The sequence below is a fragment of the Drepanopeziza brunnea genome (assembly GCF_022702325.1).
Source record: "Drepanopeziza brunnea f. sp. 'multigermtubi' strain 214-2 chromosome Unknown ctg3, whole genome shotgun sequence".
Taxonomy (NCBI): Eukaryota; Fungi; Ascomycota; class Leotiomycetes; order Helotiales; family Drepanopezizaceae; genus Drepanopeziza; species Drepanopeziza brunnea.
This window is the reverse complement of record NW_027094066.1, coordinates 198618-216383: the sequence shown is the minus strand read 5'-3', so window position 1 is coordinate 216383 and position 17766 is coordinate 198618. Positions and strand designations below refer to the sequence as shown.

The 17766-nt window shown below is 50.5% G+C and overlaps 5 protein-coding genes across 5 annotated transcripts; 1 reads left to right on the top strand and 4 right to left on the bottom strand.

Moving 5' to 3' along the window:
• Positions 1-5836: 5836 nt before the first annotated feature.
• L3040_002244 (uncharacterized protein) lies at positions 5837-9395 on the bottom strand (the record flags this gene model as incomplete). Its single annotated transcript, XM_007289859.1, has 3 exons — positions 5837-7530; positions 7580-7651; positions 7700-9395. 3 exons carry the CDS (start codon positions 9393-9395, stop codon positions 5837-5839), a joined length of 3462 nt encoding a protein of 1153 aa, XP_007289921.1.
• A 1162-nt stretch (positions 9396-10557) lies between these two features.
• On the top strand, positions 10558-11517 carry L3040_002243 (uncharacterized protein; the record flags this gene model as incomplete). Its single annotated transcript, XM_007289860.1, has 1 exon — positions 10558-11517. One exon carries the CDS (start codon positions 10558-10560, stop codon positions 11515-11517), a length of 960 nt encoding a protein of 319 aa, XP_007289922.1.
• Positions 11518-12122: 605 nt separating this feature from the next.
• On the bottom strand, positions 12123-12729 carry L3040_002242 (40S ribosomal protein eS17; the record flags this gene model as incomplete). The annotated part of the gene is made up of 3 exons (XM_007289861.1): positions 12123-12215; positions 12278-12478; positions 12583-12729. The coding sequence occupies 3 exons, from the start codon at positions 12727-12729 to the stop codon at positions 12123-12125; spliced, it is 441 nt and encodes a 146-aa protein (XP_007289923.1).
• A 1415-nt stretch (positions 12730-14144) lies between these two features.
• Positions 14145-15647, bottom strand: L3040_002241 (mitochondrial 37S ribosomal protein bS1m; the record flags this gene model as incomplete). The annotated part of the gene is made up of 1 exon (XM_007289862.1): positions 14145-15647. The coding sequence occupies one exon, from the start codon at positions 15645-15647 to the stop codon at positions 14145-14147; it is 1503 nt and encodes a 500-aa protein (XP_007289924.1).
• Positions 15648-16655: 1008 nt separating this feature from the next.
• On the bottom strand, positions 16656-17328 carry L3040_002240 (uncharacterized protein; the record flags this gene model as incomplete). The annotated part of the gene is made up of 3 exons (XM_007289863.2): positions 16656-16669; positions 16733-16964; positions 17044-17328. 3 exons carry the CDS (start codon positions 17326-17328, stop codon positions 16656-16658), a joined length of 531 nt encoding a protein of 176 aa, XP_007289925.2.
• Positions 17329-17766: the final 438 nt, after the last annotated feature.

The window sequence follows — 17766 nt, the reverse complement described above, 5'->3', positions numbered from 1 at the left end:
ACATCGTCTAGGAACTGCAGAATGGCTTCATCTCGCCGCCGCTGTAGCAGGAAAGGCAGGATGGTACTGAGTTCTCCATCATAAGGGTCACGCGTGTCGCCAGGGTCTGGATTAGCCCTGCCTCCTATCGCATTCATTCTCCACCACCCTGACTTCATTTATGTTGATCGAACTTATAGATGATCTCAATGTGGAGGAACCGGTGATGCCAGTTGAAGGGGGCATAGGCTACGAATATTGAAAGCTTGATTAGAATATAAGGCCTGATCTTTTCTTGAGATTCAACAAAGAATAGTCTCATTGATCTCCTGATTTGGTGGTATCACTGACTCGCTGTTTCGGTGGTATGCAATGAGCCGTCCCGCTCTTTGGCTGTAGCGCTTCCTGCTCGCCTAAGTTGATAGGGTAAATAAAGGCGCTCAAACAGGATGTACCTGACTCCGCAGATCGCCTGTGAGGCTCATTGGATGTTAATTCTCAAGTTTTATGAATTTTGATCATCCCCATTGAATCTGGCAGAAGTGGTATATTTTCTTAGACAGTAATTGTGTATAACTCTACTGAAACTATAAATATTTGATTGTATAATAACGTGATAGTGAGAGATGATTAAGGGCTGAATAAAGCCAATCAATGATCTAACACTTCAATAATGTTTATAAGCAACGCAATCTGCTTGACAGTCTATATATTCACTCGGGTAACGATCACATCTCCAGACAAATTTCTTTCTTCCATAACAAATTACACCCACCTTAGCTCAGCCTATCAAACCCGTACGGCCAAGTAACCAACCAACAAACGTAAGCATTACGAAAGCCTATAATAAATACTCACCAAAGTTCATGTATCCTCCCCGTGGTGCACGCAACAATTACCGACAGAATTTGTACCCACATCACAGGGTCGGGAGGATTTGGGGCCAGGACACTTACACCGACAAGGTTTTCCGAGACGACTTCAGCAACTTCATGTGCGGCGACGCTATGGGCTACAGGATTGGGAGCCAATGGAGAGGTATCCAGTTTCCAAAAACGATAAGAAGGCGTGTTCAAGGGCCTGCTTTCACAGGGCCTGTCAACCGGGGAAAAGTTGGCTATAATTAGAAGGAGGTAGGACTCATTTCGAGAAACCTTTTCAATCGAGCACCAGGCCCTTTCTCGAGCCCACGGTCTAGGTATGGGCAGTTGATCCAATTGATAAACGCTTTCGATTGGCAGCTTGGTGGAGGACTTGGTGGCGGATCGCGTGGCTTTAGGAAATAATCACTATCACCGGTCCCCGGCAATTGCGAAGGTCTCGCAACTTGCAATATGGGTTCAATTGTTGTTTATTTCTCGGCCAGTCCTTGCTCAGAGGCTTGGGTCAGAAACCTGATCGGTGATGTAGCCCGTCTTTTATTTTTACGAACTGACCCTATCAAGCGAAGCCATCCAAAGACCACATTCTGCTTTGAATTGCATATGTAGTAGTAGTAGTAGTAGTAGTAGTAGTAGTAGTAGTAGTAGTAGTAGTAGTAGTAGTAGCAGTGCTGAAAGCAGTGTTTAGGAAGGTGTAGTGGAAGTACTGTAGACTGAGCCCTTCTCTTATAAATAGGATGGATTACAGAGAAACAAAGGGACGCGAATTGTAAACTTCATTACTAACAAAGCCTTTATAGCCACCACCGAAGTATGTGGTATGCGTCGGAGCCGACGCAGCGACGTGTAAAATCAGCCCAAGGTCGGCCAAGTGAAGATGTTATTGAAGCTCCAATAGCTCATTTCTGATTCAGCCTTCATGCGCTGCTCTATTTAAACACAAAGCTGCTATAATCTGGTCTCTACATATACCCAGAGAAAATTTATGTACAGTAACACTTTCTTTTTCTGTACATTTCATACCCAGCACAGCGACAGTATGTCAAAATACCTGCTACTACTCAAAGAAGACCAAGCACTAGAAATGTTGAAACTGAGACTTCAGTTTGTTCTGAAACAAGTAACTTTGGTAACCTTTGAAGCTTGGAATTTCAAACAGCCAATAGGGCTACGCGAGAGTATCAGTCAAACGAATAACATGTCAGACATGTTAGTCAAGTCAGTCAAGTCAGTCAAGTCAGTCAAGTCAGTCAAGTCAGTCAAGTCAGTCAAGTCAGTCAAGTCAGTCAAGTCAGTCAAGTGAACCTAACAGCTTAATTGACTGCTATTCTGTTGGATCCCAAGTAGCTATATAGTTAGCTACAATTCCACTCAATTAAAGGTACGCAAAACCAACTGAACACACTTACACAGACTGAATACGTATTCAACTTGCATCACAAAATACCCTCTGTGATACCAACAAGAAAGGCCTAAAGCAACAAGCAACAACCCAAGTTATGTCTATTCATCGAACAACCCAGTACCGATACGACAAATCCGTCCCGATCAAAAAAGCTGGTGAGCCTTGGTATGGCCATGGTAATTGCAAAATCGACCAGGAATTCTCCAAAGATTTCAATACTTTTATAGAAGGCGATCACATGGGCTACCATATGAGACGTGAGTGGGGAGGTCTGCAATTTCCCGAGACGGCGCAAATCTGTGATCCCAAATACTGCAGATACACCGGCTTTGGCAGGTCTAATATGGCTCGAGATAGATCTGACCAGGAAGCGACAGGTCTTGTCCCGAGTAGATTGTTCAGCCCAACAACGCCTCGACAAAGTCCACCACTGGGTGGCTGTAGTCATACGAACCCGCATGCACATGCTCTCGTGCCAGGTGGAGGATCCAAATTGATGGACCCAAAGGCAAACGTGTTTGTGCCAGGTAGGGGAGGAGCATAATCGGTTCAGCTCAAGAGCAAACGCGCTTGTGCCACAGGCGGAGGATTCAACCGCTCGAGATAGATGTGTCCTATGTATACGTAGATAATGAAGCGAAGCCTTTTATTGCAACGACTGATCTCCTCCGTGGGCTATAACAAGCGGTTATTTAAATTCATTAAACAGATTAGGAACTCTTTGTGAGAATGTCATGAATTACTTGATCACTTTGGAAATTCCTCGAAAACAGCAGCTTTCTAAGACTTCGAGTCTCGGGCTTGTCATCTTGCGGATGTCTGGACTCAAATCGAAAGGAATCAAATCATAAACATATAGCCTATTTGCTAGCCATGAATTGCTGTCTCGACAACAATCTAAAAGCTACGTAATCGAATCACAATGTCACGGCTCAACGAGCACTCTATGTGATTAGATCGCTCGAGATGAATAATCACATCATCGTCTTTCTGAGTCCTGGTACATACCATCTGTGTGCTGCGGCTTCATCTATGTGAAACTGGGACAGAGAATATCTGTATCTTAATTATACTTCCCACGCCGATCCTGATACAGACAGTCAGAAACCTACAGCATATCCGAATCCAACGATACAAAGCAGTCTAGAAGCACCATGTACAACTATCGAACGGGCCGTCTCCGGTGTACCCCTCATTTGAATTTAGGCGATAAATGGAGAGGTAGGTCGAATACATCAGCAGCCTATTTTACGGACCTTCATATTCTTATTAGAGGTTACGAAATGAGAAGCCAGTAGGGAGGTTCACAGTTCTCTCAAGGGTGTCAAACCCGCTAGAAGGGAAACACCATGCAGCCAAGGAAACATATTATTCCAAACCAGTTGCTCAACTCTGGAGCTGATGACGCCTTTCAGAATCATCTATCCGGTCTTGTCCCCGACAGAAGGTTAGGTGGAGGGCTTGGTGGATGATATTGCGCAGGTGGGCGTGAGAGCTAGACGGGAAACCTCTTTTACCAACAAACAGGCGGCTTTAAATGAATGGCAACTTCGCCTAACAGACACGGGAAGCGATGATTGTCTATAAATGGGCCTGATATCAAGGCAAAGAAACTATGATCGGATAGTAAGATGGTATATACACGGCGTTCACAAACCCTCAATCGACTATAATACCTTAAATAGAACCCCTTCTCTGACACTAGATCTTGGGCGGGAGTATGCATACATCAGTAGCATTTGGAAGTTGCTAAAATGGCACATACTCTGAGAGGTGGACGAAATATTCAGGCTTGCCGTTAGCAGCTGGTCAAGTCTCCGTTCTCACCGAGGTTCTTCTAGCGAGCAACCAGATAAAGTAAATACTCTAAAAACAGCCAGGTCCTTACAATTATCTTATGATAGAGTTACATATAGCCGCTATATTTATGATTTCGCCCACCGCACGCATCAGGCAGTCCCCATCCCGTTTGCTCGCCTACTTACATAAGCTAGGTAAGAAAAGGGGGGTCGACTCGCTTAGCGCTCCTATTGTCACAGCACAATAGCTTTCAGAAGGCGCCGACATCAACAACAACCATTGTAGTGCAGCCACAATAGCAAGCTAGCTCATCTCTAAACTATATCTCTGGCGCTGCTTCTTCCAAATTTCCTTTTCCTTTCTCTCCTCAGATTTACCGCTTCGCAACTTCTCGACAAGCAACATCGAAACATCAAGCTACGGCAACAAACGTCCAGATTCTTCTGCGCCATCAGTCCCTGTGTACCGGCTACTACAACTAAACAATCTCTTCGTATGTACCTCCCCCCCCCCCCCCCCCCCCCCCTCTGCTCTCACCCCTTCCGGGTTTACGGCTCCAAAACACGTTGCTGACCAGCAAGAGAAAAAAAAGCACCACCACCATCAACCAAGATGTCTCGCTGCTGCTCATCCACCATCAACTCTTCCACCGCCACCTCTTCCACCACCAGCTCTTCCACCACCGCCTCTTCCGCCGCCATTACCACCAGCACCCCTACCACCTCTACCACCACTACTACCCCTCAGAAGCCCTACTCCCTCCCCTTCCCCCTCCCAAACCAAGACGACATCGTAGCCATCCTCATGGCCGGCTCCAAGCGAAGAAAAGCAGCAGAGAAGAAGAAGCTCGCCGCCGAGCGCCGAAAGCTCCTCGCGGAGAAGCGAGCCAACAGCCCGCCCAAGACTAGGAAGAGATCTCCCGCGTCACCGAACACCGTGATCACCCGGTCGAGGGGACGAGCCATGAAGAAGAAGGATTGAGCTGGGGAGTTGGGGAGGTGGGGGGACGAGACTTGGAGGAAGACAGGCTCACGCGTGAGGGATGGGAAAACGGGGAGGAAGGAAACGGGGGGGGGGGGGGGGGGGAGATGAGTGCTAGTAGCTTGAACGAGGGGATGGGGGGGAAATCTGAGATGATTGGATGGATACGCAGGCAGTCGCAAGAGCCCCGTTCCAGGGAATGAAAGAAATAGAGAAATGTATTGACTCTCCGCGCCATGCAGGTTGCAACTCAACCCACTACCCATCTTCACCCTAATCCTTTCAAGTCCAAGTGTATCCATCCAGGCCACCAGATCGTACACGAAAGACGCGAGACTGAAAAAAAAAACGGCAGCAAACACCCCCCAGAACCAACCATCATTCTTCACCCATTAAAAAAAAAACAAGAAAGAAAAAAAAAAACCCAAACAAACTCCCAAAACACAACAGATCATAATAACATCAATCCAGCCCTTTCCTCCCTCCACTGTCTGAAAAAACGATCAGCGAATACAAAGAAGTGCGCAGTGCTATTACGAGAGACAGAGAGAGAGGGAAGACCAAGCAAATAAAGACGTCAATTGAATTCGCAATGCTGCAGGACAGTCAATTACTATGCGTGAGTGAGTAGACTAATAAACCATAATATACTCCGTGCAACACAGCACAACAATACACATCTACGTTCACCACTTTGCTTTGACCAATATAAGCATTTATCCACCCCTTCCACCATTTGTACACAAATCCACGCCCCGATTTCACCCACCACCCATCAGCGGAACAGAGTTCAATTAGATCCATGCCAGCCCACCCAACTCCTAGGCATAACCCTCCAGATCTTTACCTCTCCACTCCTCAGATCATCCAACTTGAAGCTCTCTAGCTTGACCTTCTTACTTTCTCGCCCCTGCTCCCATGCCCGCACCTTCTTCTTAGTGCCGTCCCACTCAGCAACGACACCTACGTGATCTGGCCGTCCGACCTCCATGCTGTACTTGGCATGCATAGGTCCGTGCTTGCCTTGAAACTTGGTGTTGCGAAGCGTGATGATATCTCCGGGGCGAATCTCGTCGTTCTGTTGCGTTGAAGCGTTGGCGAGATTGCTATAAATGATGGCACCGTAAGCGCGGGTGCCGATGGGGAGGAGGGCGTCGGAGAAGGGCTCGAGCAATTTTTGGATGAGGCCTTGGGGTGTACCATCGCCGACAACAGTCTCCTTCTTAGAGTGAACGGCTTCGTAGATCTGGCGGCCGTATTTGTCGTGTGCTTGCTCCAATTGATCTTGACGCTGGCGCAATGGGGGCTGATCATGTCGTTGCTCTAATCGGGCCTTCTTGGGGTCCTGTGCGTCGAACTCGACGGTGATAATGGTTTGAGAGTAGTCTTGAAACAGGATAGAGACATGCTTGGTGACAACCTTTCCACTTTTCGACTCTTCGAAATCAAGGGCAATATCCCGTCTTCCCGAGAACACGGGTGGGATACCTCTAGGCTGCGTCCACCAGAGGGAATTTGGTGCTAGATCCACGTCGTTCGCTACAAAACCAGAGTCCATAGACATTCTGCCCAGTTCGACGGATCTCCTGCTTACAGTTCCAGAACGCGATAAGTCTGATGACTTTCGGCCAGATTTTCGACTGATCAATGGTGGCGGGGCAGGGGCTACTCTTTCCTGAGGCATATTGTATGATCTTGGCGGAGACGCGGAATAAAGGTCTTCGTCGCCTGTCATAGCCTGTTGGGGCGGTCCTGGAGGTGGCGGGCCTGGTGGAGGGGCTGTCTTAGGCCCTGCATACTTGTAAGGATCAAAATCCGCCTCCTCATACTCCCGCGGAGGTGGGACTTTAGTTGGCGGCGGAGGCGGCGGAGCAGCTCTAGGCATATCCACTGACTGCCGTGTTGTCGGCGGTGGTTGTGCGGGCAAGGGAGGAGGAATCGCACGAGGGGCAGCCGTTGGTGGAAGAGGAGGAGGGACTGAAGAAGGCGAAGTGAGCGGTGATCGAACATGAACAGTATCTTCTGGTTCTGCAGCTTTCAAGGCATCCTTATGAGGGGCGGTTGAAGCAATATCAGTATCATAGTCGGCCTCATATGCTGTAACCTCTTCCTCGCTTTCCTCCCGAGGGATTTTCATAGGGCGGTCACCAGTCGGCGCTCGCTTGATGCCAACTCCCGGGTGCGGTGATGACGGGGCTCTGTTTTGTGATTGAGAAGCAGAAACCCCACCTGGAATTGGAGGAGGTAGTTTGCTTAGACGCTTGTTCGTCACGGGGGTTGTAGGTGAAGATGGCGAGGGTTCCGATGCAAGATGCGACATTCCCCTAGCACTGGGAGACATTGGAGAGCCTGGTCCTTCTGAGGGGCGTGGAGGCGCCTGGGGAGTTTCTATCGGTGGTGGGATGTGCGCTGGCTTGTCTGTAGGAGGCATCTCATCGTCCGATTCGTATCCAGCACTGGGAGACATCAGAGCAGCAGGTAGAGCTATGGTAATTAGCTATCATTGCTCAAGGGGGTTTCTTTGACCACTTACACTCAGTTGGTGCAGGTGGAGGAGTTGGTCTTCCACCCGGAATCGGCGGGGCATCTCCATCATGCTCTGGTACTATCTTGGTCAGCCCGGGCATTTTACAGTACTTGAGTAAAATCTTACCAGGAAGAGGTGCAGTACTATCATGCGCAGGGACAACATCCTCGACATCCGGTACCTCGTCAGCCGGGCGAACCGCCGAGACAGGGGTTGTCTCTTCATCGTGACCGAGCTGCCTGTTGGCTTCCTCTGGACTTCGAACTCGTGACATCCCGGGCAAGGGAATCATGGGTACAGGAGGAGCTCGAGCAGTTTGCGACACATCATCCCGTCCATATTCCCCAGATCGCTTCTCACTTGTACCAGTGGGCTTCTTTTTCTTGGGTGGAGCCGGAGCTGGCATTGCCATCCCACCCCCGAATATGCCGTGCATACCCATTCCACCGCTCATCTTGGCCATACGAGCCCTCAACTCCTCCTTTCTCCGGACTTCGGGATCAACATCTTCGTCTTCCTCTTCTTCATCCTCGCCTTCCTCGGAAGCACCATCTTGCTCGCCAACGTCAGGCTCCCCAATTTGGGCAACTGGAGCACGGGCAGGTGCCGAAGGTGCCGGAGATGCTTCGTGTTTTGGCTTCTCATCATTGTCATCCTTGACAGATATTTGTTCTTCAGGTTCTTTGGTTACATCACCTACCCCCAACACATCGGCCGCATTGCTGTCCCCAAGAGATTTCTTTGGTTGAGTTGATGATCTGCGTGTTCGCGAAACATCCTCTCTCACGGATTCTACGGATGGCCTTCCAGACGTCTCTTCCGTGTCACGCCTCGCTGGTGTGCTGACCTCCTCGCCTTCAGCTGCTGCATTTGATGTGGTTCGCTTCTTGACAGGACGTTTGGGCTTCTCCTTCTTCTGTGCCGCCTCTGCATGCCGAGATGCTTGCTCCATTTGCTGCTTCTGAAGCAGCGCAATGCGCTCTTTCAAGCTAGTCGGCTTTGGCTGCTCTTCCCCATCGTTCTCGTTTGACGCTGGAGCCAATCCTGCCCGTTCCGCTTGTTCCTGGTTCTCTGCCTGGCTTGCCACAACTTCGGGATCCTCTTCACGCTTATAGATCTTCTGAACTGGAGGATCTCGGATAACCGGTACGTATGCATTCTTGCTGGGAGGCGGTGCGACAAAAGGCTTCTTGATGAAATTATTCGATCCTCCAGAGCTGAATCCGGCTGGCTTGAACGGCGCCGGGGGAGGAGCAGCCTTGTTGAAAGCAGCAATACGATCCCTGAACGAACCCCCACTAGGCTTCTCTACGACTGGCGGAGGCGCAGAAGGTTTCGAAATAGGGATGGGCTTGGAAGCAGCTGGTGGAGAGATTTCCGCTTGTTTTGGTGGGGGAGCACTCACGGCTTGAGGCTTGGGAATCGACGGAGGAGCCTCTGGGGCAGCGGCCGGGGTTTCGTGGACCTCTTGACGTGCCGGTTCTGGTTCGGGCTCTGGTTCGAGCTCTGGCTCTGATTCGTGGACTGGCTGCGGTGGGGGAGAGGGTTCGCGTGGTGGTTCTGGCACAGGCTCTACCTCCTTCTTTGGTCGAGGTGCGCGAGTTGGCCGTGGAGGCGCCGTCGGCTCGTACCTCTCCACAAAGTTCCTTGGGAATATACCCTCCTGTGTCACACCAGAAGCATCCACATAGTTCCCATCGTACCAATCATCATCCTCCACATTTGTGACGGTGATCATCTGCCCGAGGGGGAAGTGGAGGTCATCTTCGTGTGGAGAGGTGTATTCGTAAATAGCCTTGACTGTGAACGGCGGGCTCGACATTGTGCCAGCGGGTAACGGCAAAGATTGGATGTTTAGCCTGTTGATTTCCACTGATGTCGACGGAGAGTGCCCGGAGGCTACTAGAAGCTGGTGTGTTGGTCTGTTTGCAGGTTTAGGAGGGTCTGTACGACGGTGAACGGCAGACAGTAGGAAATGCGGGATGTTCGATGGTGTGGAATAGTGTAGGATCGGGTAGCGTAGTCCAGCGAGGCAAGTTCGACGTGTCTGAAGCGGGGTTATGGCAAAGAGGCAGAGAGGCAGAGAGGCAGAGTGAGTGAGTGGTAGGTGAGTGGTAGGAGAGTGGCTGTAGTGCTGAGATCTGGCGAAATACGTCAGCGCATGAACGACAACGGTGAAACAGCTGCGGCGGATGGAAATAGTATAGTACCGACCTACAGTATGGGTCTTGAGTCTTGAACCTTGAGGTTGTCCCGGATTACCAGACGGGTAGAAGAACGGGAACAAGGACAAGGGCAAGGGCAAGAAGGTTTAGACGCCGACGGTAGGCATCAATGATTAGATATTGATTGCACTCAGTAGAGATGCAGCACATTCAGTAGTGTCCGATTAATCACGGTATGGAGTCCGCAGTGGATTATGCTGATGCTGAAGCGGTGGAGGTTTAGAGATGGCTCGGGCTTAGCCTTGGGAAAGAGAACAGGGATCTTCATTTGATCGCTTCCGGCGTCGCAAGCAACGGCGGCCGGCGTCTCAATTCGCCGATGTCAACACATCCGGATTAAATCGGATTAACTCGGATTAACTCGAGTGGACATTTTCCTTTCAATGAGATCATACGGAGATCAGCCCCACCACTACCCACTGAAGCTTTCGCGTAGGGCTAAGGAAGAAGAGGGCTCATGTTCACAGCAGCGAGCAATCGAAAACTCCCGTTTATTAGACAGCTGCTGAGAGAAGCTAACAGCAAATAAATGCAACCCGCTGACCGCCACTCAATACTTACAGAATCACCAGACGGACGCCCTGAGCCAACAGCTAGCTCGATCGGGCAAAGCAAGGTCAGGTGCCCCAGACCTTCGACGACAACCTATCTAGCCACCCCATCTAGCTATTCGTACACATCTAGGACTTATTTTGCATAAAAACCACCACGACACTATTCTCCACACCGTACAGAGCACCGTCCAATACTAACAGCAAAATGACAACCGCCCACCCGCCCAAATCCATTCTCAAAAAGTACCCCTCCTCTTCCTCTTCGGACAAGTACAAAACAATCCAAGAGCGCAACCTCGAGGTAGCCCTCTACCATGCCAACCTCATCCAGCGCCGCAAAGACATCGAGCTTGAAATTCTCCTCGCCCTGGAATCCCTAATCGACTACCCACTCTCCCCTCCCACTATCCCCTCCCCAGCCTCCCGCCCCTCCCCCTCCGACATCGCGACATTCAGATCGCACCTCACGCACTTCACGCCCAGCGACTACGATGCCCTGATACACGAACGCAACATCAACCAGAAGTGCGGGTACGCGCTGTGCCCGCAGCCGCTGGCCCGTGACGCTGTGGGCGGCGAGTTCCGCATTCTGGGCATCGGGGGCCGCGCGAAAGATTTTCGCGTCGTAAAGAGGGAGGCGCTGGAGAGGTGGTGTGCGGAAGGAAAAGGGGAGAGTTGTAAGAGGCGCGCGATGTGGGTGCGGGTACAGCTGGAGGAGTGTCCGGCTTGGGAGAGAGGGGAGAGAGGAGGTGGAATTGGGAGTGAAATTGAGTTGTTGGATGAGGGGAGAAGAGAGGAGGAGGCGGCGGAGGATGTACTAATGGAGGGAATGGGAAGAATGAAAATTGAGGGTGGGGGAAGCAAGGTGGAGGAGAAGGAGAAGGAGAGGAGAGAACTGGCGCTTGAGAGGGGTGAGAAGGGCCTGGGGATGGGGGCGCAGAAGGGACTTGTGGAAGTTAACGTATTAGAGAAGGAGGTTAGTGGGAGGATGGTTTCGGCGCCTTGTCTGGCAGACGAGGAGTTGAGCGGGAGGTTGGAGCACCTCGCGCTCGAGGGTTACACTTCGAGGTTTGAGGGGCAGCAGAGGAGAATGGTGGAGATGGCGAGAGGCGGGGAGGAGATGGATGCGGATGCAGATGGGCCGGATACAGATTGGAAGTTTTAGAGTGCTCGTTCTGGATGCAGACCAATTTGACATAGTACAACGGCCTTACCGGAGAGTATTTGTGACATTGCGTTCGTCAAACACAACATCTCTTTACGACTTGGACGAGGTACGGCCTTTGGATTTTTCAAAATGGCTAGTTACCCCCAATATAAGATTCCTGCGGAACAGGACTCAACGATGTAAAGAGGCATGCCTCAAGTCACTTGATGTAGCCCTCAGATCAAGAGAAAGCCCAAGACCTTTCCCTACCGCAGTTAGCAGATCACAGGTTTCAACATTACCTTCGCAGCAATAACAATCTACCCTTCTCTAGCGCTGTCGGCGCATCGGGATACCTTTTCGCACAGCATCTCCAGTGAGAGATTCAGCAGCACCGTCACCGGTAGAGAGAGGAAGAGGAAAATGGCAATCAAGCGTCATCCCCGAAGGAAATCAGCGACACCTGGTTTTTGGAAGATCTCACATTGATCTAGTATGCATGTACCATCCATCCGGCAGTTCGTTGCTGCTGCGAACGCCAGAAAGCACCCAGACCTACGTCCTCCCAACAATTCCCAAATCCCTCGCAAGCAAATCGAAACCCGAACTTTTCGATGGTACGTCTATGGGCGACCGGGGCGGTCATTGAAGCGGCGGCGGGGCTCAACAGCTTGTTGTTGCGATACAGCGACGACGCTGACGGGGATGGAGTCGAACTATACAAACTTTATCAATAAGAAGTTCTCCTGGAGCTGAGGAGAAAGGGAAAGGGACGTACACCAAGGCTCTTGAGCAGGTCCTTCGTCTCCGAGTCAATCTCGAGCTGTCCGCCGTTTTCGTTCTGGGAGAAATCGAGAGCCGAAACCTCGGGCACGTATTGATCCTTGCGCTCACGCTCCTCTTCTTGGAGCTTGAAGGAGATACCACGGACGGGACCACGCTGGATGCGCTTCATCAGATGGGTGGTGTAACCGGCAATCTATTTACTCGATATCAGCACCATTTTCCCCACCAATGTTGTTCCATGTATTCCAAGTCTTTCATATTTGCTCGGAGATCGGAGAGAGGCGGGAGAGGTCGCACCTTGTTGCGGAGACGCTTGGAAGCAATGATGGCAATCTCATCGCAGATTCTCTTGTTGGTCTCGAAGTCGAGGGTCAACTTGGGGTAGTATCGCTCAATGATGACCTTGGCGGACTTCTTGACAGTCTTGGTACGAACGCGACCCATGATTGCGGTTGGGAGGTGGTGGTGATGCTGGTTGTCGGAATTTGGAGTTGTCGCTGGATTCAGAAGCCTGAAGGAGAATTTCGTGGAGGGATATGGTGTGCGGATTCTCGCTTAATCTGGGCGGTTTCTTTTAGCGTAGGACTGACAATGGTCACGTGATATGTGAGAAACACCACCCTTGATTACTCACCAAGTGTGACCACAAGCCATGGCTGTTGCAACATTAGGCTCAACCATGGCAGCGTCCGGAATTGAAAACAAAACTCACGGTTGAGCCAAAGAATAAGTTGGATTACAACAAATATGATCTGTAGTTATGCCTCTACGCTGATTTGCTAATATCCTCTCGCGCTGAACGCACGGTGTTCACAACTTCAAAGGAGCACCATGATACTGGCGTCCCCAATAACCAAGCCCCCAATGTCCATCCTGAATATGATAGAATCCACCCCAGCAATTGCCAAACGGACAGGCATATTCCAATGCCTCCTTCACTACATACACCAAGCCTGCCTCGATAACCAACCAGCCGTGAAATAAACAACAAACATCCAGTCCATCCATGAACTCAGCTTCCGCTTCTGTAATCCGTATCCTCATCCTCAAACTACGCAATTGGCTCTCGATCTTCAATGCCCAATTCCCGCACCTTCACTTGGCTCATCTTGACACCAGGCAGCAAGTTCGACATACTGTCTGCAGAACCCGGGACAACGTAGGATACATTCCAGCATCTAAGCTGCGACCGGCAATACATCTATGGCCTTAAAGACGCACCATCTATGACAACGACAACGACGACGGTGGCTAAAATGTACATGTTCCGTCATTCTGGCGATCAGAACATCACGCGCCGTGCGTATAAAATACCGTTCGGTTCCTATTCGCTGACCTCTGAGCAAGACTCCGGGCTTCGCCGTTTGAGGAAAAGAAAGATGTTGGATATCCCGCTTTTGAACCAATTACACGGAGTGCTAACAAACGGTGTCAAGTCAATACGAGAATAGAATTTAACAGAAGGTTTGGAAGAATTTTGAGCGAGTGCAAAGTTGCAATTTAGTTTAACGATTGGGTTCATTCCATGGGGCCTCTCCCCTTCTCTATAAGCACAACCCCTTGGTTCAAGACCGGTGGATTAGGATGCTGGGTACAGTGAGTGCCATTGTAACGAGGCCTGACCCGGTGTCAGCCTTCAGGACATGTTGACATGGGCCAGGAAGATATACCATTGAAAATCGAATGAATGAGAAATATTCGAAGCAAAAGGAGAGCGGAACTAGCAATTTTGTTTAAACGCAAGCCTGAGAGATAAAGCCGAATGCCATAGGTACAGAGTATTGTGATACTATACATCGTCGTTACTATACTACAATTCGACCAATCATTTCGAGGATTACTCTACTCAGCCAGCCACCTTAAGACAAATCTGACAGCCCTTCTACCTGACTCCTTGGGGAGTCTCTCGGTCTAACCGGTTCTCGTCTAGGAGCATCATCAACGTCCAATGTTAATCCGTAGCCACCATCTCCTTGCGGGGCGGTGCTGAATGTACCAAAGCCTTTGCGAGCTTCTGCCGATAATGTGCCCGAGAGTTTCGGGATCTCAAAAACCGCAGACATAGCACCCTCAGTCCCTTCTGCAACAGCGACGGCCATAGGATCAGCATCCGCAACCGTCAGAATGATGCGGCCCTTGGGGTCCACGTGAGCGTAAGATGGCCGGATCCAGATCTTGGTGCCCCCCACTTTCTCCGGCTCGATATTTTGTAGGCCAGGGTGGACCTTGGGCATACCTCTTTTCGGGTTGCGCTCATTGACATTGAACGACGCACTGTCCCTTGGGACTTCGGTCACGAATCCTCCAACACCCAATGCAGCACCGAAGCCTCCGGTGGCCGAATTTTTCGGCTTCACTACACGGGCCTGGACAGGGCGGTTTTCCTTCTGTGGACCGTGAAGAGGATGGTTGTGTGTGTGGCAGCTCGTCAAGCCGTAAGCTAGCCCTGCTGACGGATGCGTCTTCGGTGGCCCAGTATTCGCATACGGAGAGGCGGAAAGAGGGAGATCGTTGGGAGCCAAAGTCTCCCCAGGACGCATCATATCAATCATACGTTCAGTAACCTCGCGGTATCTGGCAGGCGCCGGCGGTAGGTCCAAGAAATTTCTGATGAGCTTGTAAAGTTCAGCACGGTTGTTGCGAAGAGATCTGACAAATTCAGTAAGCTGCTCCTTAGTTATGTCCTCTTCTTTGACCGCAGCAGGTACATCAACCGCCCCTTCCGCTGCCGCCCGCCGTGCCTCTTTAGTATGAGCATTCGCGCATGCAGTTTTGAGGTACGCCTGAAACTCCGTCTTCCGCTTTTTAACTCCTTCCCGTAAAAATTCGTTAAAGTCTCCCTCTGTCTGCCCTGCCAGCCATGGGCCTTTGAACTTCCATCGGGTGTCTTCCCTTCCTAAAACGCTGCCGTCAGACTCGGCAATTGAGTCCATTGTTGATTCAAAAACACTAATCCTGCCCTCATCTTCGCCCCTGAAACTCCCTTGGTTTTTGCCCATGCGTATGGTGAGCGGTATGCCCATCTCCTGCCATTTCTGTAGCGTTATCGAATGGTCTGCGGCTGAAGCGAATTCGGTAATGTGCTCGAAAGTATCGATTGCCTCGACTCGTAGAAAAGGAGTTGATGATTTCGTAGTCGACCGCAAGGGTAGAGGCCGTTTGAAACCCCAGTCACCTTGTGCGAGAGATAAATGCGGTGTTGTGATGGTCTGGTGTATAGGGTGTGCAAGTGTTGCTGTATCGGAGTTGTTGACTCCTTTTGACGAGAGCTCGACAGCCGGGCGTGGTAAGGGCGGTGGGATTGAAAAAACCCTAGATGCTCGTAGAAGAGCACCTCCAGGAGAGACACTTCGAGAGGCCATGGTCCTGTAATTCTGAATTTCGAAGAAAGCTTGATCAAGAATCGATGTCGTGAGCTAGCGGGTCTCTCGCCCCGGCGCTTTCCCCGAGGGACACAGTCCAACCACCCAAAGCGATGTCCTTGAATGTAATTGCAATCAGCCGTGCTGCCAGCTGTTCCCAATCAGCACATCGACGGATGGCAGGTTGAGGGATGATGTGGGTGTCGGCGGCGGCGTTGATGTTAGCTTGAGGTGAAATTTGCCTAGGTACGCTAGCGGGCAGCCGCCGACCTTGCCCCACTTAAAGGTATATGCATGGAATATCCGTAGCGACCTGGCCCGGCTTTCTTCAAGGGAGATGTTACGAGTATTTCACTCTCCTTTTCAACATTGCAGATCGACTCTTCTCTGCATTTTAGTTGATAATCGAGAAGCTGCTTGCTGAACTTCTCAGGCTTCGAGCTATGCTCAACAGCATTGCACTATTCATCACGCTATCTATCAGCTGTTGGTTTGCACGCAAGTTTTCCTTCATCTTGATACCATTCGGTTCTACTATATAATGAGTTGGAATCAAAAAATACTAGGAATGAGGCCACTGATAAAGTTTTCCGCCTTAGACAAGCCATGTGCCGTTACCACAACCAAGAGGCCGAGCTGGCTTCGCCCAAAATTCAACTTGTTCAGGCTATCCTTCCATCTTGACACACCACTTTACTAACGCCAGTAACTCTTGTGGACTTTCGGCTCTGACTTTGTACAAACATACTCCCCATTAAGGAGCGGGTGCCATCTCCATCACACGACAAGGCCTCCACGACGCGATAATGTCCGCCTCATCAACCCCTCCCGTCATCAGCGAGCAACTCCCCGAAGGTCTCAAGATCTACGCTCGAGTTGGAAAACATGCAGAGCGCTAGGAAGCTGACCAGTACTTTCCTTCTAAGTTCCGCTCTGCTTTCCATTTTTCACTGCTGAAGAGTGGTCTTCGGCGGTGTGTAACGAGGGCTAAATTGGAGGACAATAAAGTTATTTGTGGATATCTGTCATGTCTGGTCAGGATCTCTCGGCCGGTGTATGAGACGGTATTGGATGGTCGAGCGCACCGCTGCTATTGCTTTCCCAAGCTTGAGCCTCGAGCCACGGATGAGTCCAGGCGAACCTCACACGATACAGATCTCGGATCATCCTTTCTTGCTCCTCAATTGAACGGCATACCACTTTGACCCAGTCGGTTACAATGCCAGTGTCCCATTGGATCTTACTTCGCATTTCATCCGAAACCTGAATAGATACCAGCGTTGAGGTTGGGTTGTACGGTGCGACAACCATCAGAATCTAGGATCGAACGCTGTTAGCACGGATTCGTCGGAAAAATTGAAAGAGGGTATGCTTTTGAAAAAGAAAGGGAGTAGACTTTTTCCCTAATGGCCTCACTCCATGTGAATCCTGACAAAAGGACTGCCGGGCGAAGTGTCGGAGGATCGTTCTTGTCTCTAAAAGGCGCGGACGCATGGCCCAGTCTGACGTTTTGGTTTCCTCGCACCGTCTTCTTGAGATTAGGATGATCTTCGCTATCCAGAAAGGAACTCTTTCGCTTCGTGGGTTGAACGGTTGCTAGGTGTACATGATCGTATTTGGAGGGGTAGCGTGGTGGTGAGGGTGGCGGAATTTCGGTAATTTTTGGCCGAATCAAATTCATGTTGTAGCAGCGCAGACTATCAAGCTTTATAACAAAGGATCAGCTGCTCGGGTCTCCAATCCATTTGAAAAGGCCGCGTTTTCGAGGTTTCGGTTGTAGCGAGGAGAGCGCAGCATTGATAGAAATACTCATGAGGTGTGACCTCTAATCTCCCATATAGGTATAGCCTCTTGGCTACACTGGTTATATCCTTAAACAGGGTTTGCACTTGACAACGTCGACCGTCGGAGAGACCTTGACCTTCCCAGCCCTTATCCGTCAGCCAGCAGCTACGCCTGGAGTGGGAAAGCCAACTTTCGTAGACGAGGCGATCAACATTCTGGAGATGGATTGATACCCCAGCGCTGTTCTCGCTGTTCCCGGCGAATGGTCTCAGATCCTCAGCCTCGAGCAAGAGAAGAGAATAAATATCGAACTGGGGCCGGTGGCCGAACCCGC